Raw genomic sequence first — 27,670 nt, 5'->3', positions numbered from 1 at the left:
ATGGTTTCCTGGTTGCCCAGCCCCTAAAATGTAAGGTATATATAATATGCAGTCATTGCTATATATTTGTACATGCAGAGAGAGAGATCTACTTTTTTTTGTTGGGGATGGGGAAGTGGCAGGATATAACAGAAAATTCTATCTAGTAGATAACAGTATTTTAGTACAGCTTTTTATAGAAACTTGCCCACCAATGTTTCACAGAATTAAGGACCTAATCATCCATGGTTTTTTTTTTATTATTTTTTTTGGTGAAAGAAAAATATTGTTCAAGGGAAAGCCCATGTTGTTACAGTTCAGTGACAGTTTAAAGAGAGATAAAAAACCTGCTGTATTTCATAGGGTTTTGATGTGTGAAGGGTTTTGGGTAACCACGCCACCACTTAATTGTTTCTTTGTGAGATTTACAATTTACATAAATAATGCAGATGAGATGGTGTAAGGGTGTTTTTTAATGAGACACGCTTACTCATTTGTGTTTATATCATAAAAAAGAGTAAAAAAATATTTTTCTGCAAGTAGAATTCAGCAAAATATAATGTTGAATGAAGGCCTTCAAAGTTCCTTTTTCTAAACAAACCCTTACCCTCCAGAGACGCACACATTTTCCTAACATTTCCTGTGCTTTTTTCCAGGTAAGGATTTACATTTTAAGAAAGATGCAGACTGTTTCATTAGAATCTGTTCATGTAACGGGGTCAGCAATTAGAAAGTAAAGTACCAAAATATTGAAAATGTCATTTCTTGGGAAATTTGCAAAAATTGCAAATATTTATTTTCATGCCTGCCTTTGAAGCTGCATCTTGCAGCATAATACTGCAGTCACCATAAATGATAAAAAAAAAAAAATATTCATGTTTAATGTTCTTGGATCAGAAGTAGCTAGTTTTCATGGAATTAGTCTTCCATTTCCATGCAATAATCACTTATGTAAGGTTTTTAATTTTTCCCTTGAAAGCTTTGACCTGTATGTGGCATATAGAATATTTAAATAACACTACGTTTATAATTTACCTAGTTAAAAAAGGAACTTTTGAAAGGTTAACTTAAAATTAAAACATTGGTTTCCTGTTATCTGTCTGTCTGCCTGTCCATCTAAGAGGGAAGACCTAAAAAGTTTTAATTTTTATACAGTTATGTAGATGAATTAGGTAGCACCAAGGAAACACTATTAGTCAAAATTCCATTTTGCTAGGTGCTGTACAAATATAAAAGACAGGATAGGGATTGTCTGAAGGAGCTAAAATTCAAGATATGTAACAGGTAGGCGAGAGAGATAAATGGGCAAGAAGAGAGCAAGCTGAAAGGAATCATATAGACTAGGAAAAATACAGACTGCTTCAATATAGACTAGATGTGAACACGGGTTTAGTAGTAGATATTTAAATTGTGCTTTTGAGATTGTATTTTCTTCTTTGTTCTTAAATATCTTGTCTTCTCTCAATCTGCGGAGATCTTCCAACAATGTACGTTGGTACTTCTCTTAGGCCTTCAGTAAATGGTTGGCCATGTTTGGTCTTTAACAAATGGTTTTACTTCCAGCTGTTTACCAAGCATTTGAATAAAATAGGCACTTTGGGAACCAGAGAATTAAACAGTCCAAATAAAAATATTTTTCCCTTCAAAAAGTCCATTCATTTTTGTGGGGTGTGTTACATTCTAAGTCTACCAACCGTTGCAATAATAATTCCAGCTGCTCCCCTTTAATTTGAAGTTTTGAGGGTATAGAAATTATAAGGGTGTCCACAAATACACAACTACCAAAAATGTCAGTGCATGGCAAAGTATCTTTCCATTATCTGACCTGTCTTGTATTGAAACTCTGTTATTGTTATTTCTTAAACAAATAACTCCCTGACAAATATTTCTGGTGCTAGTGTTTCATCATCAGTTCCACTATCTTGGATATTAAATAAGTGCCAATACCAATAGAATGAGGGAGACCTTTTTCATCTGTAATGCATAAGTAATAGTGATGGATAAAAAGACTAGGAAGAAAATATTTGCATCTTAATGCTGTTCAAGAAAATGGTAATATTTACCTATTAATTATGTGGCTTTCATCCCTTTATTGTTACAATGTTGTTCTAGCAATCTGTAACTTTATTTTCAGTATTCCTGTTATTTTATTATTGCATTGTGTTTTTATATTATCCAGGCCCAAACCCTGGATGATTTTCCAATAAATTGTGGTTGCTCATCAGTTTCTAGCACTGATGAATCATGAAACTTTAGACCATAAATCTTTCACTGGCCTGCTGTAAATATTGTTTCTTCTGGGCCTTAGGCCAGTGAAATCTTGTATAGTGGAAGTGTGCAATTTGAAGGGGAATAAGTAAACAATTCTCTGTTTACTGCTGTTTGAAGCTGTCCAGAGTTATGAAATTACAGAGGGATGTTGAAGATATTGATGGGAAAAAGTAGATGAGGCATCACATGTATTACTGCCATATGGATGTCTGATTTGTCTGTATAGTATAAAACTTTCACTGGTTGCAAACATAATTAGAGAAATGTACAGTCTTGAGAATCAAAACCTTTGGTTCAGATTCTGATGCTCTTTCCCCACAAATAAAGCAAGTGGAGTTTAGGGTAGAGTAAAGAGATCATAATCCAGTCTTTGACATTTTTGCCTTAATAAGCCCATTATGTCCAGAGTATTCCCTATCCTTACTGCACGTAATATCTAAGGAATGTGATGGTGACACGTATGGAAACGGCACATCTGGAAATGTATGCATGTAATATGTTATCTATGCACCTACACATATAGATCCATGGAGTTATATCATTTACAGTAGCTGAGTTTCTGGCTCATAAAGGTCAGTTCACATGTCCAGATGAAAAATGCTTGTAACTATGGTGTTATGCATGCCATTTACTAATATGTCTCTACTGAGACTGCTTCAAATATCCTTAACTCCTGCACCACACTTGACTTCGTTCTATTTCTTTTCTGAAAGAAACTGTCACATTACTTCATTTCCTCCCCTTTCAGGAATTTTACTCAACAAAGCCCAGACCTTGTAAGAAATATTCCCAGCCCTGGCATTCCTGGTTTTCAAACAACCTCCAACCTTGCCCAACCAATTCCTCATTGCCCAACCAACATCAAGTGGGATACAGCCTTGCCTCAGCAAGAAATGCTTAACCTGCCAATACATCCCCACTGCTTCTACAATCAAGACCCTCTCTCCCTTCATAATAAAACCACCACAATTCCTAGTTTCTACAAATGCCCTTCCCAAAATGGCACCTGATCCAGTGCACCAAATACCTGCATGGCAACTACATGGGTGAAACTAAGCAACAATTATGTACCAGAATGAACTCCTACAGAAAAAACCCAAAAAGGACAGCCACACATACACCATTAGAAGCAGATTTCTCACAGAACAACTGCTCCTTCTCTGACCTTTCAGTCCTTGTACTCAAGGGAAATCTACTTAATACCTTTAAAAGGCAAACTTGGGAACAAAAACACATAAGCTTAATGGGGCCTTTGTACACGCCACAAAATTGGCCTTTAAAGCATCTTAAATGCTCTTTTGCACCACTTGAATTACATTGCTATTTACACTGTCAGTGGCTTGTTGCGCTTTAATGGTGTTGCTGTTTACACTATCAGTGGCGCATTGCACTTTAAATAACTTTGGTATATAGCAAGGTAAAACACCTCTGAGGTGTTTTAGTTTGCTACCCTAGTACAGTGCAACAGCCATGGAGGGAAGCACAGGGCCCCATGCAGCTCAGGGGCTATGCAACCTGCCAGCAGCCTGTGTAGGCTTTGGGGAGGAGAAGAAAAAAAAAGTAGCAAGCCTGATCTTTTTTTTTTCTTCTCCCCAGAGTCTGCCTGCCTGCTTGAGCTGCGCAGGGGCCCAGTGCTTCCCTCTGTGGCTGTGGTGCTTCCTGGCACCACCTAAGCCAGGTGCCAGCAAGTGGGTGTCGCCTGGGGGCTGCCAACACTGCCACAGAGGGAAGCACCAGCCTCCCCACAGCCCAGGGACTGCTCGGCCCGCTGGCAGATCACCCTCCCCCACCCCCACTACTGGAGAGGCAGGTAAGGATAGGGCCTCCACCCTTGCATACACACCACAGGGGTTTAGTTTGGTTTAAATTGAAGTAGTGTTTTTAAAAACCTTCTGTTTCAATTTAGGGAGAACTAAATGAATTAAAACCCCGTGGTGTGTACAAGCAACCCTAGATACTAAAAACAAAGGACTTAATGGGCACATCTATATCAGATGCTTTACAGCACAGCAGACTAATTTGCTGCACTGTAAAGCATTACCATCCACATGTGCACAGCAATTATGGAGCAGTAGACTAATTTGTTGTGCTGCTAGATAGTCCCATCAAATACAAGTGGTATCTGGCAACGCACTAAATTACTGTGCTTAAAAGCACGTGTAGACAGTGATCATAGAATCATAGAAGTAGGGTCAGAAGGGACCTTGTAGATCTTCAAGTCCGACCCCCTGCCTAGGCAGGAAGAAAACTGGGCTCAAATGACCCCAGCCAGGTAGGCATCAAGCCGCTTCTTAAAGACCCCCAGGGTAGGAGCCAGCACCACTTCCCTTGGAAGTTGGTTCCAGATTCTAGCCACCCTAACTGTGAAGTAGTTCTTACAGATGTCTAATCTAAACTTACTCTCCAACAATTTGTGGCCGTTATTCCTTGTTATCCCAGGGGGCGCTAGGGGAAACAAGGTCTCCCCCAAACCCTTCTGGTCCCCCATAGTGAGTTTATAGATGGTCACCAGGTCCCTCCTCAGCCTTCTCTTGTGAAGGCTGAACAGGTTCAGGTCCCATAGCCTCTCATTGTAGGGTCTGCCCTGCTGTCCCTGGATCATGTGGGTGGCCCTCCTCTGGACCCTCTCAATGTTGTTCACATCCCTCTTGAAGTGGGGTGCCCAGAACTGGACACAGTACTCCAGCTGTGGCCTGACCAGTATTGTGTAGAGGGGGAGGATCACCTCCTTGGCCCTACTTGAGATGCACCTGTGGATTCACGATAAGGTCCAGTTAGCCCTGCTGACCGTGACCTTGCATTGTCAGCCCATGTTCATCTTGGAGTCAGTGATGACTCCAAGATCCCTTTCTGCCTCCATGCTCTCAAGAAGGGAGTTTCCCACCTTATAAGTGTGCTGCTGGTTACTACTGCCCAAGTGCAGCACCCACCACTTGTCAGTATTGAAAGGCATCCTGTTTTTGTTAGCCCTCCCCTGAAACCTATACAGGTCTTTCTGCAGTCTTTCCCTCCCTGCTAACATGCCCACCTCACCCCAAATTTTGATATCACCAGCAAATTTGAACAGGTTGCTTTTCACCCCGTCGTCCAAATCGCTGATAAAGAAATTGAACAGTGAGGGCTCAAGGACCAAGCCCTGGGGGACGCCGCTGCCCACTTCCCCCCAGGTCGAATACGACCCATCCACTATCACCCTCTAAGTATGACCCTTCAGCCAATTTGCAATCCATCTGACTGTGTAGGCATCGATGCCACAGTCGCCTAGTTTTTTAATGAGCATGGGGTGGTCGGTAGTGTCAAAGACCTTGCTAAAGTCCAGAAAGACTACATCCACAGCGACACCTGCATCCAATGCTTTTGTGACCTGATTGTAAAAGGCAATCAGATTGGTCTGACATGACCTGCCCCTAATGAAACCGTGCTGGCGATGTTGGGATTAGTTTACTCTGGCTCAAATTGAGCCAGGGTATATTCAGTCACATTAATTGCACCTGTAGATACACCCAATGATATACATTTTATGGCACATTGGGCACATTTACACAAGATGCTACTGTGCAGTAGAAACAAGCTACAGTAGCAAGCTTGTTGCTACCAGGTGGTAGCATTGGTGGGCACTTACTGTGATGTGATGCTACTGCACAGTAGTAACAAGCTACTGTGCAGTTGTTTGTTGCTACTGTGCAGTAGCATGTGAAAAAAACCGTGTTGGCACAGTACTGCACGGTGGCAATGCTTATGTAAGTACTAAATCACTTCACAATAACAACTGTACAGTCCAATGCTCATGTAGACAGTCATTATAACCTACCTGATTCCTGAATTCTTTCCACACAGGAAAGGAGATAATGACTTCCCTCCCTTTTGCTAGGCCTTAATCTCCCAGCAATCAATTTCTTTTCTTCTGCTAATTGTGTGTGCTCTAGCCCTGGGACTTTCTCTGTCCACTTTTCCTACTGTTTTTTACTAATCTGTGCTGGTTTTTACTCCTCAGACCTGAAGAAGGTGGTCTTGCTTTTGAAAGCTTGCCAACTCTATTCCAATTATGCAGTTGATTCAGTAAAAGATATTATCATAAGAAATCCTTGCCCCTCACACAATTCTTGAACCATCATGGCTATTGGCTATAATAGATTTTCTATTTCAAAAAATATTTTTAAAATATTGCCAATCAAACTGTGTCCTCATGTTTACATAAATATTTACTTGCCTGTAAAGTAGCAAAACCAAGTGGTTTGGCCATGCACTTTTACTGACCAGAAGAAATCCATCTTAGAGGAAGCAGGTGCTCATATATTATCAGTGGCCATTGTTAGATAGTGGCCTATCTAAATATTCACATAGATAGGACTAGGAGCATACACAATTCCCATCCAGAGTGTGGGATGTACAAGCATAGTCAATAAATCACCAAGTCTGTGTCCAGTTTTCAATAGATATCCTACACATCCCAGTATCTATCTAAGGGTCTCCTAGGCACCTGTGGCCTGAGAGGGACATCTATCCTTTCTTCTCTCTTCCACCAACTTCCATATCAAAAAAGGATTTGTTAGTACTTCAAAACCAAAAATACTTCACAAAGCATTTCATCTGTTTAAAGAAAAAATCAAAATAAATGTGGTGTTGATGGATGGCAGATTGTGAGCCCAGAAGATTAAAATGGCAGGACAACCATGAGCAGGAGATTCTGCTTCCCAAATAGCACCAGAAGCCTGCTTCAACCCTGACTAAAGATGCCCTCTTTAAAAGTAAGGTGGAAAAATCAGGCTCTGTCTCCTTTTGATTCCTCCCTTTTCTGCTGAGCTTGCCAACATCTTTGGTAATGGTGCTGTGGATAGTTGTTAACTTAGAAGCTGCTTTCACATTGCCAAATTATTTCACACAGGTCACCATCTGCTACTGTAGTAATGACCCTCTGGATATGTTCCAGTGACCTGTGGTTGAAGGACTGTATTTAGTCCATTAACAAATTCTGTAGCCATCCAATCCCATTAAAGATATTTTTAAAACACCACGTAAAAGTTTGAGCTTGTTTTGGTTTCTTTTTTTTAATTTTTTTAATTTTTTCTCTGTTGGTGGTTCTTTTTTGCTTCACAGCCCAGATTCTATGTTTCTTGTCTCATACTAATGAACAAACTACAACTGCTTCTGACAGCACACAGAAATCATAGGCTGATCAGGTCAGACAAGGTGTGGTATTTGAAACAAAGATAAAGATAAAGCTTCACTCTTCCATAACCAGTTTGATTATATTTATAAACTACCTGCCACTATCTGCCTGGCTTGCAGGTAGCAGAATTTGACGCTGTCAGTTATGTCACTATAAAACTGGAGTCATTCTATGACCTCAGTCACGTTATTGTTTTGTACCAATGCAATTAAGATCACAATTTGACCTAGATGGCGTAGGGAGGTAATGGCAAAAATGCTAACCCAATCAATGGACCAGGGCTATTTCCGTCAATGAAGGTAACCAGATCATCCAAATTAGTCTTTCCGCAATCTGAATTTGTTTTGTGGTCTTAAATCAATATAAATCAAAATTGAGCAAAAGTTTTATGGCATTCAAAGAGAATGTTTAATGCCATTTTTACTACAATCAGAGTAAACCTCTGTTTTTCCCCCCTAACTATGTGCAGGCCGGCATGGCTTTGACTTATGATCCAACAGCTGCTATACAAAACGGGTAAGTAATATTTTTTTTCTATTCCTTGTTTGAAATTATTTATAGTACTCTTTTTATTTTGTAATACTCTTCCTTCAGGGAAACCCATTCAGAAACAAATTAGTTCTATAATGCATTTATAAACTATATAAAGATACATTGTCAAGTACATTTCACAGTTTGCATTTGTTATTTTACTTTTTGCTGTTTAACTAGCCACCTGAACATTAGGTGTCTTCCCGAATCATTTCCATTTCCATTTGTCAAATGCTGATTTTATTCCTCTTATGAAAAAAGTAAAGTCCTCCCTTTATTGATTTAACATGTGTTAAAATAATTATCAAAGATAATACCATAGTTTATATAATACAGTTGTTAATTAAACTAAGTTCCCCCTACTGGTTGGATGAGTATCACTACGTTGTCTCAATAGAAATATTAATTAATGGCAAGACATTAAATTAGCTTTTGAACAAGAGTGATTTAGGACTAGAATTTTGAACTCCGCTCTCCTTCATTTTTCAATTACAGTTTAAAGGCACAAATAATTGTAGACACTGGCATAGTTAAGCCATTTAACCATTTACCTATCTGATTGTGCCAGCAATTATTTCCTGGTCTGAAAAATTAGATCCTTAAAATCCAGGGGACATTTCAAACTAGATAACATTAGCTTTAAAATAGATTGTACTTTGGCTCTGAACTACTTGAAAACAACTGTTTAACTAAATAAATATTCTATAGTTTTATCAGAGTTTATCTATACACCTTAGTGGTACCACCTTGGAGCTTCCTTTTAATGGAGGGGAGAACACATGAAAATAAGAAAAAAAAAAATCTTTCTAAATATTTCTTAGACTACTGCAAATAAATGTACATTATTCAAATGTAGCACTATTACTATCAGTATAACTAATAATAATAATAAACACTTTTAATTTTCACTGCACTTCACAAGCATTACCTCTGCCAGTAAAATGTTACCTCATTTTGTAGATGAAGAGACTAAGGGAGAGAAATAAAGAGAGTAACAAAGGGAGTATTTTCTAAACTCTGATCTGAACTCAAGAAAGCCTTGCACTGATATCTACAATAAATCTCTTTCTCCCTTTCCTGCACTTTCCCCCACGTGATAGCTGTGATTTTCAGTTGGTAGTATATGTAGAGTACCTTGGGGATGGGACTTGCTTGATCAGTTCATAATCTGGCCATGTTTCATCTAAATCAGGGGTGTCAAATGTGACTGGCCCCCTGGCTGGATCCAAACTGTGGGCTCCTTGCTGGTTGGATCCAAACTGTGAAGAGCCTCACAGGCCAGATGAGGATCCAGTAGCAGTGGCATGAGCATCTGGAGAATTGTAATTGTGTGACCAGCATCCTTCTACTTGAACAACAGCTTTTAAAAGTTATTCATGTTATAGTGAAAATTAACTTAGAGCTATACCTTATTTAAATCAGAAAGTATCTAACACTTGCTAAGGTATTTGGATTGTTCTGTTGTTGAGCAGTCTGGCATTGGTTTTTTTGGCAAAATGAAGCATTTTCTGTGTCACAACAGCCGGTGGACAATCTGGTTATGCCATGTTTAAAATCTTCTCTTTTTGATAAAATATTGAATAAATACAATTGGAGGTGCTTTTTCATTTGTTTACAATTAATTATTGCTTTTGATGTCATTATCCCCCCAGAGGTTATATTTTCAATTTAGGCAGCACAGTAGAATCTCAATCAAAATGCTCAAATGGCAAAATTCTGAGTGAGGTGTTATCAAAAGCAATTATTTAACATATAAAAAAATCACAATTGGCCTATAGTAAGTGAGATAGCAGTCACTTTTTAATTATTTTTTAGCTTCCTGCAACTCTAGCTATTAGTTTTTATGTATCAGGTCAATACAAGTCCATTAAATTATTCACTCGGATATTTGTTTGATAACATATTTTTGCCATATATCTGTTATTTCTAAATGTAACAAAAGTCTAGCTCTTGAAATTTATGCATGATTTGGATGATGCATATTCTCAGTGCTTTGTACTAATGAGAGATAACAGCAACAGTCCTAGGTTAGGGACAGACACTACACATAAACTGACTTAAATGATCAGAAACTGTAAGAGAACCTGTAACAGGAAAGACATTCGGTGCATATAAACCAGTTTGAAAATGGCTGAAACTGGTTTGAGATAAACCTGACTGAATGTAGTATCATACTTAGCTGATTTGTCTCAAACTGGTTTATGCAATATCTGCTCCAGATCCCTTGCTGGTTTAAGTTAAGTCAGACTCCCCCAATACCCCAGCATGGTCTCTGGGCTGGGCTCTGTTCTGCTTCAGAGCTGGGTCGGCCCTACCCTTCTGCTCTCTAGCCAGAGCAGGGACAGGACATGGTGAGACACTGTACAGCATGACCCCATTAAGGCAAAGTGGGCAGGGAGGGGATTAATTCTTCCCTCCTTTGCCTCCTCCCCCACTGTCACCCACGCAGCAGAGGGGTGGGGCCTGCAGTGGTGGCCTCTGGGACTGGCAGACCCCGGCTGCAGTGCAATACGGACCAGAAGGAATGGAGGTTGTAATTAACCTTTCTCCCTGCCCCCTTCACCTTAATGGGGGCCATACCAGGATGATTGTCCTGTGGGGCAGGGAGGGTAGCTCTGCTCTGTGCTGGGGGAGACTCTTCCCCCTCCTCGTCTTCCCGCCAGGTAGGCTGGCAGATGACAGTGCCTTGGATTAGCAGGTGAAACTGCAGAAAACTGATGAAGTTGTGCTGTTTTATTGTGGTAGGTGTGGATCATTAACTCCACCTGTCAAACAGCAGTGGTTTTCTAAAGAGAGTGAACCAGAGCAACATTTCTCAACCTGTGGGTCACAACCCTGAAGTGGGTCACAAGAATGTATGAAAGGGTTGCAAAGAAACTTTAAAAATGGATCAACAGACTTTAAAAATGGATTCTCCTTTAAAGAAGAAAAATGATGGTCGCTTTTCCCTTGCAGGCTGGCAGCATTCCAGTCTGCAAAGAGCTGCTTGGGGCCCCCCATGCCCCACAAACACCCATCCCCTGACCCACACACTGGGGAGCTGGGGGCAGTGGGTCAAAAGTGAGGGGTTCTGGCTTGGGACTGGCCATCAATGTTTCCAAAAGTGTCCTGGTACAAAAAAGTTTGAGAACCACTGAACTACAGCACTAGGATAGAGCAAGGGAAAACATACGGACAGCTAAGCACAAGGGGAAGCTTAACCTGAGATTTGAATGACCAATAAAACCAACAATGAACAAGTTTTAGAAGCATGCATAAAGCTGCTGACTATCTACCAGTTAATCTTGGTAGATACAGTTTGGTACCTCTGCACAGAATAGGACGGAAATTGAAGTGGCTGTCTTGAGAGAGGCAGACTGAAAAGAAGTGGCCCTGGAAGAGAACTTCAAAAATCAGTTGAATGATGGAAAATCTGGAGCTTATGTAATAGTATTGTTTTGAGGTATCATTAGAGCTGAACCTTAGATGAGGGGTGAATTTGAGCATTAATTCAAGGTCCTGGAAGTTCTCCAGATGAAAAGAAAGGGAATTGGCCTGTTCACAGGATAGTACTGTAAATTATAATATTACACATTTATATTTTTTTTAAAGTCCATAATAAAAATAAAGAAAGAGAAGCTTTCATTAAAAATAGATAAGCAGTTTTTCCCACTAAGGAATATCCAGCTAATTTTCTTGTGAGCCTATTAAGTTATAAGGTCTGATTCTCCAGTTCATTACATGGGTTTTATGTGAATGTAACTCCATTAAAATTAGTGGCATTACACCAGAATAAAACTGATGTAATGGAGTGGAGAATCAGGCCCTTGGTACACCTTAGCAATGCAACATGAATTACAAAGCTATCAGAAACAGTACACTGTGGTACAAAAACTCCATTCCCATCTCAATCTCTTTTTCTTTTGTCTTTATAATCAGGCTTTCTTAAATTGCACATATGAAGGCACTTAGATTTAATTTCAGGGAGGGGACATTAGGTTGTGTTATAGTATCCATTTTACATTCCACTATATTAATATAGTTTCAATAGTACTGCTTGATGCAGCAGAAAAATGTATTGATACTGTAAAAATGCTGATTTAAAGTGTTACTGAGTTTTTAAGTCTCCTTGGTCTTTTGACTAGGACTGCAAAATATTGTATCAGTTTAATATCTGATATCTGGGGGACTATTCTGTGCATTTGAAAAGAAACAGGCTCAGTACTCAAATAAATCTTTTCTCTAGCTTCTCACTCTGTGGCTTATTGCAGTGGAAAACCGCTGCTCTGATAATGCTTGGTAATGCTCTTAAATTATGTTAGCCCCAAGATACTATTCATGAATTTAGATTTTTCAGAACTGCCTGTGGCCATGAGGCCTGATCAACTGGTATTTATTTCTGTGCAAATAAGCACTAACCACAGTGCAGATACTATGCGGAAGCTTGTACATTTTCCTCTACTACAATAACTGTATTGACTCTTCTGGCAGTGTATATGGGCTGTATATTACAGAGTCAAATCCCCAAATACAGGAAGGTGGTTTTATGCATAAGTGAAATATGTTCTCTCTCTACTCTACTGGACAGCAAAAAATCATTTCAGAGTACCACCAACATATGCCTGATGCTCTGGTTGATACCCTTGTTGTGAACGTGTTCTATTAAGGCAGGGGCAGACAATTCTTTTGGTGGAGGACTGCTTACCAAGTTTTAGCAAGCCATTGAGGGCCGCATGGGTAGCCCCACCCCCTGGTCGTCATCTTTGGACCAGAAGTCTGGCTCCCTAACCCCTGACCTTTGCCACCAGAAGTCCCTCACCCTGCCTCCTGGAAATACTCCTTTCAGCAAGAGGGGTTGCCATCTCGGAACCAGAAAAATACCAAATTATATTCTGAAACTCCCACATGCACTATGTCACGGCAGGGTCCTCGCGGAGGGCCGTGATCTCCTTGAGGCCCTCTCACCGCGCTACTTCGGCCCGAGGGCACCCTCCATTCTCGCCCGCCACGTCTTGCTGGAATATGTAATAGGGAGGCTGCCTTGTGTTTCCTCAGGCACGTAAACTCCTGGACCCCTCGTGGGTGGCCCTGTACGATGGGTGCTACTCAAGCACCCCAGCCTTATGGGCTATGCGTGGCTCCTACCAGCCCCTAATACCACGCCCCAAGCCTCGCAGATGTAATAGACGTTGTTCAGTCTGTACGCCCGCTTCCCGGGCCTCCACTATAGTGTAGCCCACTCTGGGCTCTCTCTCATGCCCAGCCTTTCACTGGGACTCTCGTCCACTCTGGGACTTTCCTGCCGGTGCGGTCCCACTCAGGGACTCTCTAGCGGGCCTCGGCCCTTCCGGCCAACTGCACAGATACCCTCTCTGACCCCGGCTCACCACGCTGCTACTCCCTGTCTTAGCGGGGGCAACCGCAGCGCCCTGCCTCGGCCTGAGGGGTGTTGCCGCACTAGCCTGCAGCCGGGCTCGCTATGCCCGTCTCGGGCTTCTCAATATGGCCCCTCTCGGGCTCCTCAATATCGCCCCGCTCTAGGGCTCCTCAGTATGGCGCTCCCCCTCTTTGGGGCTCGCCGTGCCCACACGGGGCTTCTCAATAATACAAAGTGGCGCTCCCCCTCTTTGGGGCTCGCTGTGCCCACCCTGGGCTTCTCAATGAAATCACCCCTTGCTCTGGGGCTGGGGTCTATGTCCCCCACACGCGATCCGGGGTCTACGTCCCCCGCCTGCAACCTACCGGTTGCTCCCGCAACCTACTGGCCGTGCTCCTCGCCACCAGTTGCTCCAGCACTGGCGTGCGAGCTGCGCCTTCACTGGCGCTGTGAAAATAATGCGCCCTCACCGGCGCTAGGGCTCCCCACACCAGCGTGGGGCCCTCTATGAGGCACCTATGAGGTACCTATGATTGAGGCCTCCTCCAACCCCTACAGCCTCACCCAAGCCTCTGGGTGTAATAACAAAGTCAAACAAACTCAAGCCTCCTGGCTGTAACACAAACCTAAAGCCCCCTGGCTAAACCCTAGTGCCCATCCTCTCAGGGCTATCATGAGCTGTATTTGCAAGTCATGCTTCTTTCCACATCCTCACTCCCAGAGCTCCTGCCTCCCAGGCTGCTGGCAGAAAACTGCTAGCCTGGCTTCAGCCCTGGGCTTTACAAAGGCCAGGCCCTGCCCCCTTCTGGCCAGCTGCTTCTGATTAGTTGCCCCGGCAACTTGCAGCTGTGCTCATTAGGCACTGCCAGGGCTCTCTCCCTGGCAGTTTCTCCTCTCCAGGAGCAGAGCACCGAGGTGCCCTGCGACACACTACAACATTCATTAATTTCATTTAAAAAAATATTTTTGTCCTGATTTACATGTGTTTGTGTAGTGTACATGGAGGAAATAGTATGATAGCTTAAATGAAGTCTTACTCTTGTATATTGTGGGAGAGTATGGGTGGGTGGGAGGGTGGGTATAGGTTTGTTCATATTTGGGATGTGGGGGAGGGTGTGTGTGGGAGTGGATAGGTGTGGGTGGGAATGGGTTTTGTGGGGAGCTGTGAGTGTGTTGGGGGAGGGTTGTGGCTTGCATGGGGGGGGGTTGCCCACAGCCTGCCCCCCTCTCCATGGCAGGCAGAGCCCCTATCGGCACTCCTGCAAGCCCGGCCTCTGTGCTTCTGCCATTCCTGGCGCCCATCTGCCACTGCTTCCCTTCTCCTGCTGCTTCTCCATCAAATTCCCCCGCACCCGCCACTCTGGCACCATGTCCCAGCTGCTCCTGCAGTTCCAGCGCAGCTAGAGCATGACAGGCAGATGGGGCAGAGTGGGGAAATGGCTGCACCAGGTTAGGGAAAGGTACAGTGAGCGGGCACATGAAGCTCGGTGACAACCGGGTGGGAGTGCTGGAGCACCAGTGGGCCAGGGCCAGTGGGACCCAGGGCAGGGCAGCAGGTATGTGGAGTAAGGGTTGCCAGAGGCTCTATGGAGCCAGGTGGCACTGCTCAAGCAGGGAGAGGAAGGAGCTGACCCAGCTCTGTAGAGCCCCTGGAAGTCTGGGCCCCATGCTCCTGCTGCCTCAGTCTAGGCCTCACTGGGTCTAGCCCCAGTGCATCCAAGCTTCCGCCTGGCTGCCACTGCACTCCATACACTCGCTTGCTGTCCCTTCCCCCTGTCTGCCACAGCCATTTCCCCTCTTCCCCTCCCCCTCTGCCTGCCAGCCAGCACCACATCATTCCCAGATGCAGCCCCAGGACTGCATGAGCCAGCCCAGCCAGCCCTAAAGACTGGGACAATTTCCCATGGTCCTTCCCTGCCTCCCTCCCCCCTCCTTCTTATCAGTATTTCCCTCAGTGCACAGAGGAAGGACTAGCCCCAGGCCAGAAGCCTCCAGAAGTCCCTGCTAGGCAGAGCCTTCCGGCTAGGGCTCGGGGTAGGAGAAGTTGGACAGGGGGCCAGGGCTGGGCTGGACTTGCTGATGAGGCTGCTTAGTTCTGCTGCCTCCTCTCCCTGGGTGCATCCACACATGCAAGCACGCGCGCTTGGAGCAGCTCAAATAGAAGCGGTGTGATTTTGAGCCGGGGCTTTTTACCTCAGTGCGTGTGCTCAGATATGCACTTTGTTGTGGAAAAAATTGTGCCACTTGGGGCAAAATAACCCCGCCTGGCTCCTCCCTGATCTGCAGCCAGAGGGAGCTAGAGCCCGGGGCCAGCACCTGTGCTGTCCCCAGCAGTATAAAAAGCTGCCCTATCCTGGCCCCAGCTGCCCTGGTAAGTAGCTCTGGGCTACTAGGTCTCAGGAGCTTCTGGGTCCCAGCCAACTGGTACCTGGGGATACTACCCCTTGTGCCAGCTGGACTGCTGAAGCAGCCCTGAGAGTTCCCTGCACCCTCTACCCACTGCAGGAGTCTGGCAGTGGGGGCTGCTGCCTGGCTGTGCACCTGCCAGACCCAGATGGGGACTACATAGCCAGTAGAGGCATCTGCCTCTCTAGGCCAGCTGCCAGTGGACTGTGGTTGCAGGGTTGGCCTCTGTGCGGCACTACTGCCATGTGTGCCCCCTGCCCAGCCATCTGGGCAGCTATTGCCTGGAAGATGTTCCAAAAGTGGTGGCCTGCTTTGAACTGTCAAAGCATGTCCTCTTGGCCCCATATGGCCAGGAGGTCAGCCACAGCCAGCTGGGTCCAAGGTGCCAGCTCTGAGCAGGCAGGGTCCCACCACTGGCCTCCCTAGCAGGAATTCTGGTGTTCCCTATTGGAAAACTGAAAAATCTCAGATAAAAAAAAATCCCAAAGTCACTCTGTAAAATACCCACAAATCCATGTTCCTCCACAAGTAAAACAAAAGACCGCTATAAAGAGAGAGAGAGAGAGAGAGAGAGAGTGAGACAGAGACAGTGATCAGTTGGACAATGTATTTATTTATCTTCAGTGTTAAAGCAAGTCTCTTATTATAATAATAAAGCGAACTCTAAACACGTTTCATGAATACATGAATATATATTTTGCTGTCCTCCCACAGGGGATTCGGCCCCCCACGCAAGGGCTATGGCCCCCCAACAAGGGATTTAGCCCCCCAACAGGTGGTTTGGCCCCCCCAACAGGGGCTTCCACCCCCCCTGCAAGGCCCACATGCCCCACCCCAGCCCCCCGATTGCTGCCCCACCTGGCCCCATCCCCTGCTAGCTGCTGCAGCCCCCCTGATGGCTGCCCCCCCAGCCCCACCCCTACTCCCCCAGCCCCCCCCAATGGCTGCTCCACCTAGCCTCACCCCCCCAACGTGCATCCCCAGGCACTAGTCTGTAGTGCCAACAGTCTGTAGCACAGTCTGTGCCAACAGTCTGTAGCACAGCCCAAACACACAGATGTTGCAGAGCCTGTGACACCATACATCCTTTGGCACAGCTGCTTTTTGAGAAGTGGTGTGGGTCTACAAGCACTGCCCTAGCAGAGTTGGAACATAGGGTCTTTTCTTTTTAATTTAGTCACAAGGTAGTAGCTGGATAATATATAAATTATAATTTCCACAAAATTATAATTTCAAGCAAATAATTGTTTTCTTTATTAGTATTTCTTTATTGGGTGTAATAGGAAAGATTCACTGAAGTTAAAAGCTGATCTGGGGGCACACTGTTTTTTGTTGTATGTTAAAAAAGAAGCATTTATTCCATTGCAATAACATCCCTTCACATGTAACAATGCACTTCCACAGAATAAAGAAATAATTTTTGTGCTATGTCATTTTTTTTAATCACTTTTCAGCAAGATGCATTTTATCCATTTGATTTGAATGAATTGCTTCAAGAGTTACCAAGAAAGCAAAAGGAAATATTATGGGAGAGGCTGAAGCCAGGCAGGGCAGGGTTTGGCAGGGTCAGGGAGGCTGGTGGGGGGGGAGAGGCAGGGCAGAAAAGTGATCAGGGTCCTTGGGGAAGCTGGCGGGGGGAGGGGCCAGGCAGGGCAGGGGTTGGGGGCCTTGTGGGGACTGGCGGGGAAAGGGGCTGGGCAGGGCAGGGATCAGGGGCATCGGGGGGGGCTGGTGGAGTGTGGGGTCAGACAGGACAGGGGTCGGGGGAGACTGGGGGAGCGGGTGGAGTCAGTGGGGGTCCTCCCCATGGTCCCCTCCCCCCTCCTCCAGCCCCCCCAAACCCTTACTGGCACTGGAGCCCTGGTGCTGAACATGTGGCCTGGCCAGCCGCGTGTTTCAGCACCAGGGTGAGGGGCCAACCACAGAGACGCTCTGCAGCCAGAGTGTCTCCATGGAGGACCCAGCCTCTGGTTGCCTCAGGGCATGGTCTGGGACTGTGCCCTGCTCCGCTTTTTTAAACTTCAATTTTTTTAGACCCCTGGATATCCAGGGGTCTAATTTTCTCCCCGTGCTGCAAACTTGCAGCATGGGGAACATTTTTTCATTCCCGCACGTGCCTGTTGCCCTGAAAGGGGTTTGAGACTGAGCAAGAGGCATGTGCACACTCATCTGGACATGCCTCCTGAGTCCTACTGCCCTTGGCTCCTGTCAGCTTTAACAGGCAGCCAGGAGCAGATAAATATTAATTTTCAAAAATTTTTAGAGACCCTGTGGGCTGGATAGAATGGCCTGGCCCATGGGCCATATTTTACCTGCCCCAATGTTAAGGTGTCTCTATAAAGTTGTCCTTATAAATTGTGTGCAAGTTAAATGGGACTGCTTGAAGGCACCTCAGAGCACCCGTTTCTCTGGGTGTTTATCAGCATGTTTTCTTTACTCCTGTAATCCTGCATACAGTGGAATCAACTTTCAATGTTTAACTTTAGCAGCCTTGGGCACCTGCTTGTAGCAGCCCAGTGGTGCCATCCAGTGTTGCTGTAGTTGTGCCCTTGTCCCCTCCAGGTTCTGGTCCAGACCCCAGCAAGTCCCCCCACTACACTACTCCAGGGTTTGCAAAGATGTTTTGAGAGAACACCCTACAACTCCTTTGATGACCTTCTTTAAGGTGGGGATTCTCTCCACCAGACTCCTTCTCAGATTCTTTTTGCTCTAGAATAATGGAGCCATAATAGCAGGAGGGCTATCCCTGCTCCAAGTATAAGAGATACTGAGTATAAGAGTGACATACCAACCTGGAATCTTGTTCCACATCATTAACATTTCAGTACAACTGTAGGCGTGGTTTTTGGGGGTTAAAAGGTTGTTTTCTGTCCAATTTCTCTCCTTTCTCTTCCAAGATTCTCTGCTGCATTTGATTTAGGAATATATCTGACTGTCCTAATTATTTATTTTATTTGATACCTTTTTGAAAGTGTTCTGGACCTTGATAGATAAATGCCAGTGACAGGGGAGTTGGAAGGGATATATTTTTCATATTACCAGAGCATGTTTTCTAAAAGTGTATGTACCATTTAGATAACTGCATCTCAAGCTGAAAATAAAAAGGCTAGCTGTCTTTCAAGGTTTTTGGCTTAGCAAACGTTTCCTGTGAGTTTGACAGTATTTTCTTGGATTTACTGGAGGAGATTATTCTGGAATACCAACATTATGAGATCAAACAGGAAGTTGTTTCTCCCTTGAACTCTTTTAAATGGCTATCACTGTGAGTGGCTATGTTTTAACTTCCTCAAGAGTGTAACGCCATGACAAGTTTGATGGATAAGAGTAGAAAAGAAGGAACAAAGTGCATTGTTTTCTCTAAAGGCTCCTATAATATCCTGTTATGTGAGAGATTTATTTATATTTCTATTATGCATTTTTCCCCCGGATTAAATTCTGCCCATCTGGCAGGTACTGATTGCTTTCATTTATGGCGTACAGCTTGTTCTTGGTACATCTGCATGGCCAAAGTGAAATCTGATTAGCCATTGACTAGGAACAGATCACTTCTTATGGTCAATACATCATTCTAACAGGACAAGGGATAACATACTCCCTGTGCTCCCAAGTTAACCCACAGTCAAATGTATTCAGAAAAAGCCTTTTGTTCTAAAAGCAGGTAAATGCTGGCTGAGCAGCAGCACAACATACAATATATCTGTCTATCCATTGATCCTCTCATAAACATGATACATGTAAAATGTTACAGAAAATAATGTTAAGAATAGAGCCCTATTTTTTAGCATTATCAAGCTATAGAGATACTCTTTAAAATGGCAATATGTTGTTATTTCCTTTAATTATTTTCCCCATAGTCCAGCCTGCTACTCGTGGCATTATAAAGTCTTATCTGGACTACTGAAGAGAAGTAATTTCAATCTCTCCTTTCCCTTCATCTCCCTTCACCCTGAGCACTCCCATAACTTTGGAAATTTCTCCTGATAGTCCTAAAGAAGGCAGCCTGCTTTTCCCAGACTAGCTGCTGCTCCTAGCTCAGTGATTTATTTTAGTCCTCATATGGAATTTGCCACATTAAATGGACTGACTAGTAGTACATTTTGGTTGTCAAGGTTTACTTGCCAGTGTGATTGTTAAGTAGTGTATTTGTGCAAGCAAACTAAAGGTTTATTTGGGAGGGGTTTTTTGCATGACTGTTGTGAAAGCATACTTTTGATTTTCCTTCCTGGGTATTGTGGAGATTCAATAGAAAAGGAGAGAACACTTTTCAATCTGTCTTTAGGCAGAGAGGATCTGTGTAGGATGCTACACACCACTTAAATCCTCTAATCACACTGGACTTGCATGAGACTTAAATGATACAAAATGCTATTGCATGGAGTAAATTTCATCTGTTCTGGAGAATCAAAAGTCTTTGTCATTGTTAATCCACAGACTCTCCTGAAAGTCTTTACAATTATTATCTTTTATAATTTTAAACAGTAACATAACTAGAGGTGGTGAGCGGGGCACAGGCCCCAGGCTTCAACTTAGGAGGGGCATTAGAATGGCTCCCCCACTCCCACAGAGTCTGCACTCTGACAGTAAAAGTAGTCCCATGATCAGTCAACATGATGTTGCTCTTGCAGCAGCAGCAGCTGGGTGTGCAAATACTGCACTGCTGCCATAAGAGCAATAATTGGGGAGGTTAAATGATGCCGTAGCTGTGGTGGCAGCAGCAGCAACTGGGGATGGGTTTTGAATCCCTGGTGTAAGACTCCTGTGCTTCCCCTCACCCCCGCCACACATGCACAGAACCCATGCCTCTCATGCATTCAGTGGCACCACAGCTCAAAATCTGTTCATTTGGTCTCTGAGTTAAAATACAAAGAAAACAAATATAGAAGACTAAGAGAATATATACATGCATATGTAGTATATGATGCAAGTACTAATACAGTTCAAGTGATAATTTTGTCAATAATCATTAACCCCAAGGGAAAAACAATATTTAACCTCTGTTAAGAGCAAGTAACAGGTAACATAATATTTAGGTAGGTAGCCTATAGGAGTATAAATAAAAGGAACAAAAAATAGAGCTGTTCAGTTCTGTATAGGAGGCTTAGACTCATTTACATTTATTTTAATGAAAAACAAGTACAGTATTTAATTCTCCTAATTGGATGTGAACTCTCAATCAGAGGACATATTTACTGCAACCATTCTTTAATAAGATAATTCAGGGCATATAGAGAATACAGTGTCCATCCTTCATACTAAGATGAGAGAGGAAATCATTAATTGCATGTGTACATGAAATCAATATTCATGCCTTTGATATAGTCTAAGAAATTTTTCCAGAGTAGATGACATTTTGGAAAATCAGCCACTTTGCATTTCAAACAGATGCTTTCTGCATTTTTTTAATGAGTATCTTGAAAAGTTCTATACAAGTGATCTTGAGAATGAATTGAGGCAGGAGAAAAGAGGGAAAAAAAACCCATAGAGCCAGAGCATCCCTTTTTTATTACAGTTTTGGAGAGACAGATATAATTAACAGTGTAGATTTTCTTTGTCTTTGCCCGGGAGGCAGTGAATTATTTGACTGGAGTCTGGCAGTCAAAAGCTTCAAGAATCTCCCCTTTGTTTTCTGTTTGCAGATTTTATTCCTCACCGTACAGTATTGCAACAAATCGCATGATTCCACAGACATCTATCACACCATTCATTGCTGCTTCCCCTGTCTCTACATACCAGGTACGTCAGATTTCCCCTTCCCCTTAACAATTCTGGTTTGGATGTGGACAAAGGCAAAGTATGTATGGCACAAAACTGAGTGACTTTCACACTTTAATCATGCTTTAAACCAAGGCTCTTGATTTGCATTCAGGCACCACTTAGTGTAAGGTTTCGAGCATTTCCTGGATACTTTACACTGAAAAATTAAAGCAACCATGTTTTTGTCTATCTTCAATCAGCTTTTCAAATGCTTAGCATTTTCATTCATTTCCAGCTGACTTGAGCAAAAAATTGTCCTACTTAATAAAACATCTTGTCATTTTGGCTTCCTTTCATTGGCCAAATTTTAGAAAATGCACCTCTTTGCAATTTATTTCATGTTCATTATATTTTGAGCTGTTGCTCTGAGTTGTACTTGCCTGACTGACACCCATTAACAACATACATTTCTCTTAAGTAGTGCCTTGTAAAGCAAGATACTTTGGGGAAAACTGTTCTATTCTCCTTCAGGTTCCCATGAACATTTCCACTTTGATGTCTTTGTTGTGGCAGGACAGTGCGGTGTTCAGACTTTTCTGATGCTGATGTCAAAATGTCATTACAGATATTTATTAATGATTAATACTTCTGGAATGTAGTGTCACCAACATCAGTTTGAGGAGCAGGAGTCCTGAAGTTTCCCCTGACTAGAAGGTGGAACATCCTTTAGAGTAGCAAGTTTATTGCAGTATATACTTTTCATTGTTGCCTGGCGTGACTTCCTTAAATATTTATGGATGAGTTTAATGATCATAAAAGTGAGGGACTTATGGCTAACTTACTTGAGCCAAAAACAGTACAAGAAACTGATATACCAGAAACATTTTGTGACCCGTAGTAAGTGAAATTTAAAATCGGGTATTCTAAAATTAAAATTTGTTCCACTCTCCACCTTTGTCTGTCTTCTTGGCTTGAAGTGTATATAAGTGTATCTCACCAGGGTCTCCTACTAAGATAGCTTTAGTAAATTCCACATGGCAGCACAAAGTACAATTTCCACAATTTCTTCAGAGACTTGTTTTAAATGAGACTTCCATAAAGATGTTTGATAATGTCACTTTTGAAAATAAGATTAATCTTCTATATCATTACGAAGCTTTTGGAAATTTTACCTAAAGTTTTCAGCCTATTGTGCTATCTATTGGATGATACATGACACATTCAGGGTCACTATACAGTGATCACTATGCCACTATACACTCACTATGGGATCACTATACCACTATAACAAGTGAAGCATAGATACAGTGCCATTTTTCAGACTCCTGAGCATAGTGAATTAGTGAATGGGTTCTGAGAGTTTCTATTGCTAATAACATTACGTCATAAATGAAGTTTGTTTCTAGTTACAATCTTCTTCTAAAAAGAAGTTCATCTTTAATCGTAGCAGTACGAAAGGCAAAGGATACCTAAAGCAAGAATGGGGCTCTGTTTTCTATTGATTTGTACTAATAAAAGTTGTTTTGACATGCAGGTCCAGAGTACTTCATGGATGCCTCATCCGCCATATGTTATGCAACCAACAGTAAGTGGATACATGTTCACATCCAGCTAAATCTGGATTCCTACCATGCTGGATATAAAGTACGAGGTTATTGTAAGAGTAATCAACCCCCTCTCATGGGAACCATCTGTTATGCATGCAAAGATCCTGTTTCTTTAAGAAATAACATTCCTATTCCCAAAAATGAAGAATATGTTGTTTAGTTTCATTGATTATAATAAGGGAATAATAAATCCTGGAGAATAACCTCTGAATCATTAGGTTTGGGATTGTAAAATAACTGTACTCCTTGATACTCTGAGTTGCCAGGATGAACACATCTGATATTCCTCCTCTATGTATCCATTTTAAATGTCCTTCCTAGTTGACACATATATATATTTTCAAGGATCCTCAATTGTAACTCTAAAATATTTCAAAAGAGGGTAGAGCACAGCTGTCTTTTAGATTCTCAGAAGAATTTGGATATACTTTGACTTGATCAGTTAATTTATTCAGTTCATTTGTATTTTTCTGTCTTGAAATTTAGGCAATCAAATTAGACAATACTCTCAAAACCACAATATAACTGTAGCATTATTCACTGAAAATAAGTAGTGATATGATTTTTAGTTTCTGAGGTCAAAGTAGTTTTGATGCAGTTATTTAAATGCTAACAAAGTACCAGAAACAAGCATCACATTGAATCCATTTGTACCTATCACATTAGATTGTGGGCTTTTGCTTCTTTGTTATGTTGTACCAGATCAGCTTTTCTGATATGGTTTAACTTAGTATCGCTTACTTAAGTTTTTGTATGCCATCTAACAAATTTTGATATACAGTTATCATATTTCGCCTAAATCAGTTTAAAATGAAGATGCACTGACTGCAATTTTACTATAACTATGTTTTCCTACTTATTCACAAATGTTTTAACTTTATTACTAATATTAATTAATTATTAGTTTTTAACTAATTACTAACTTTACTAATTATTGCTTGACTTGTTTGTTCTCTGACTTCTGAAATGTGTTACTTTGGGAGGAAATTTCTCTTCCTGAAAAATCAAGGTAGTTGTTTTATTAGCAAGAGTAAGACATTCAGTATCATGGTCAAAATTACAATACTGTATATCAGAAATTGCTCATGTCATATGTAGCTCTGGATCATAAACCTGATTCTCACTCATTTCTGCTGCTCTTCTAAGTAGGGTCTTACAAGCTGTACAATGGTCTTATTACGTGATCAAATGTTTGCTAGAAATTTGACTGAAACAGCCAATTTTGTTTCATCCTTGTCCAAATCTGGGTGCAGAGCCATGTCTCCAGGAGAAAAGAGAATGCAGAATGTATAGAGATTCCCTATATCCATACCTACAATTAAGTTCCTCATAAGGAGACATGGCATAATAAACAGTGTATAAATAAAATGAAATCTGTATTGTAGCTGCTCAATTGTAATATTGGAGCATAAGACATTTTAAAACCTCATATATATTTAAAACTACTCCTTAGTAGTTGTCAGACTTCCTGAAGCCAAAAGACTCCTTACTAATCTGTGAAAAGCAAATTGTCTCTTTAAAGAGCACTGACAGAAGTGATATTTGTCATGCACTCAGCCCCCTGAAAGCTTGCTACAGCCATGTCCTGACAGAAGTGCATGTCTGCAGAGCACTTTAAAAGTGCCCAGTCACATGACAAATTAGCCCAGTGGGTTCAGATGAAGGCACTCCAAAGTGGAGCACCTTCACGAACTCCTGTAAATCTCTGCACATAAGCAGTGCTGGGCTGCATCAGCCCAATTCCACCCCTGGGGCTGAGGAGGGAGCTCTTTGTTGCACATGGCCACTTACTCACCACTTATTCCACATTAAATTTGGGTGGAATATAGAAGTTCCTTCATGTGGGCATGTGTGCATGCATACACACACACACATACAGTCAGGTGTTTGAAAAAGTTTTGACTTATGTCAAGATGGACAGAATTTTTCAGGGAAGGAACTTCCAAAAATAATGTGCTTTATGAAAACCAGAATAGAGTTTTTCAGCTTCTTGAGGGCCCACCTTGCTGGCTGTTGTTAGGTAGCAGAAAGGGAACTTGTTAAGAGATTTTCAGTCTTGTTGCTGAACAGTCTCCCTGTCTCAGCCCCAGATGCAGATCTGTAGAGGCAGAGTGCTCATGTGCTGTAGTTCAGAAATGGGAAAAGGTGGGGAGGCTGATTTCCCCACTTCTTTGCTCTACAACCATTACTTTTGTCTTGAGAAAATGCAGCTAAAGGAAGGCAGGCAAAAAAAAATGGGAGATTCAGTCTTGGTAGCCTTCCTGGAAAGCTTTGGTCAAGTAGAGATGGAAATTCAGAAGAGTCTTCCATGCAGACAGCTCAGGACCCGGTATTTAAATTATCCTGATAGAATATAAAATTTTGTCAGCCAAATTGAAATATGTAGCAGTTTGTATCAGAAAATCTTTCTGATGGAAAATTTCCAACCAATTCTAATTACAACAAACTAACATTTTTATTGTAAAGCAGTTAGGGTTGCTAGAGACACAACATACCTGATGCAACCCACAAAATTCACTTCAAAGAATACATATCTTGTATCCTGGTAAAGGCTTGTTTACAGAAGGATCATTAAAGTGGGTGGGGAGAGTGAAAGGCAGGCAGCTTTAGGAAAGCTGAGTTTACCTTCTGTTGTATGGCCTACCATACAGAGTACTTACTAGTGGATATGATAAGGTGTCAGTTGCATGAAAGAACAGACGTTATGCAAGCAGTGGTTTTATTTTTCATTTCCCATTTATTTGTTTTTGGATGTTGTGTCAAGCACATTTTGCCTTTAGCAATTATAAGTATTCACAACACAGGACTTCTTTTGTGTGTGTATACTTCCTAAGTGTTTTTTTTTTAATGCTTGGGTCAGGTGTTTCTAAAGTAGGAGGTAGACCTGTATGAAAAGAAGTGCTCTGGGATACTGAAAAAATAAAAGTGCCCCTACCAAGGAAAAATTCAGTGACTTAATTATTAAAAATTTATGAAGAGGAATCAAAAAAAGCACCACATAGAAAATTAAAGGGCATAAAAATTAACAGCTTCTGAAATTTCATGGCAGTTGGCTACCTTGTTTTAGAATAAGCAGGAATTTATGCTTTATTTTCAGTTCACTTCTGTCAAATTATGGAGATGACCTTAAACAGGAAAACAGGTAGCATATAGCCAAAGCAGGATTTTTCAGTGAATTAGCAATGCTGCAGACATCCTAACCTTTTCCCCACCTTTTTAGTTTAGTTTGTACCATTCTATAAAAAGCCGCAATTTTACTTGACAATGTTGTAATGAATAATTGCTTAAAGTGAATGTATACTCTCCATAGTTACTTAATGTCACATTAGAACCCAGTGCTGGTAAAATATTATGTTTTCCTTGCCACAGAATGTAAGAACATTTTGTTAAGACCATATTATTCTTGGTGAGTAAAGATAAACTCTTTAAAAGGCAGCACAGCTTGAATCACTTCAAGTGCTGATGGTTAATTCTTTGTTTTGATACTAAACATTCAGTAAATGATGTCACTGGATGATTACTTTTTCATTCTTAGAAGAAAGGTCATACTTAATATTCTTTTATAATGAAAAAACTTGAAGCATCTTCATGGTAGAAAATAGAGACAGGATTCACGAATGGAAATTAGAGGAGATTCTCCTAGGTTCTCAAACTCAAAAAGGATAGGAAACAGCTGTGCTACAAAATGTTGGCACCCAGGGTGCCTATTCATATGCTCCAACGCATTCCAGTTACAGTGCGTTGGAGCAGACTTGATTAATCGAGTCTGCTGCAGTGTTCAAATTAAAATGTTCCAACATGCTGCAGCATCTCATGTATTCAGCATCCTGCATTTCAAAGGGGGCACTTTAGTTAAAGCTTGTTGAACAAACTTTAGTTAAAGTGCCCCCACTGCCATTTTGAAACACGGGACGCTGAATATACATGAGGTGCTGTGGTGTTTAATTAGAGCAGCTTCTGAGAGAGAGATTCCTGACAAACTAAGACTAAAGTCTTACTTGTCTTCTCCATAATGTTTGCATGCAAGATTTACAGGCAAAATATTACTTTTCTTTTTTAATAATCATTTTTTCATGAAGATTATATTGGGTTCATTTCACCACCTTCTTTGCTGGCCACTTCCATTCAGATTTCTATCCTGGACCACCCATTTACCTACCTTGCATTTAAATATTTTGATGTATTTTCAATTACTGTCCTCCTTTATTCTTTGCTTGGTTCAGCATTTCTGAGCTCATGCAGATCCTGATCCTCACTATATTTATGTAATTTAGGTAGACCTATTCCTGCCATGTTGCCTAAAGCCAATGTAGCTACATGTTATATTCATTATTTATTTGTAAATGAACTATTTATTCAAATAAAAGAGCATCCCTTTAATCCACGGAATATTTTTCTCAATACACCAAAATAGATGCATCAATTTCCCCCAAATCAGTTGAACTATGTAGCATCCCTACATATATTAAATGGAACATTGAACGTGTCTTCACTTTTCCAACCTCTGCGTCCTTGTCTGCCTATTTATTATGTGTGAACTCTTCAGAATCTCTTTGTTCCTTCTTGGTTCTCTGGAAAGCACTGTATGGACACTTCCATGAATAGATAAGAATCATAGCATGTGTCTATGAAAAAAGCAACAGCAAAGGGAAGATA

General features: G+C 42.0%; 1 protein-coding gene across 11 annotated transcripts in view; it reads left to right on the top strand.

The window, feature by feature from the left end:
• Positions 1-27,670, top strand: part of RBMS3 (RNA binding motif single stranded interacting protein 3) — a 1,095,516-nt gene that overhangs the window by 964,139 nt on the left and 103,707 nt on the right. For all 11 annotated transcript variants that reach the window (XR_009462585.1, XM_059728828.1, XM_059728829.1 and 8 more), the window contains 3 exons: positions 7,890-7,936; positions 21,350-21,446; positions 22,942-22,992. Coding sequence is in view for 10 of the 11 variants with exons in the window: in XM_059728828.1 (XP_059584811.1) it covers positions 7,890-7,936; positions 21,350-21,446; positions 22,942-22,992 (195 nt within the window). In the remaining variant the exon portion in view is untranslated. The remainder of the gene's footprint in view (positions 1-7,889; positions 7,937-21,349; positions 21,447-22,941; positions 22,993-27,670) is intronic.

This window comes from Alligator mississippiensis, chromosome 5 (assembly GCF_030867095.1).
Source record: "Alligator mississippiensis isolate rAllMis1 chromosome 5, rAllMis1, whole genome shotgun sequence".
Classification (NCBI taxonomy): Eukaryota; Metazoa; Chordata; order Crocodylia; family Alligatoridae; genus Alligator; species Alligator mississippiensis.
Note: the sequence above shows the minus strand (reverse complement) of the source record. Positions and strands in the feature narration are given on the sequence as shown.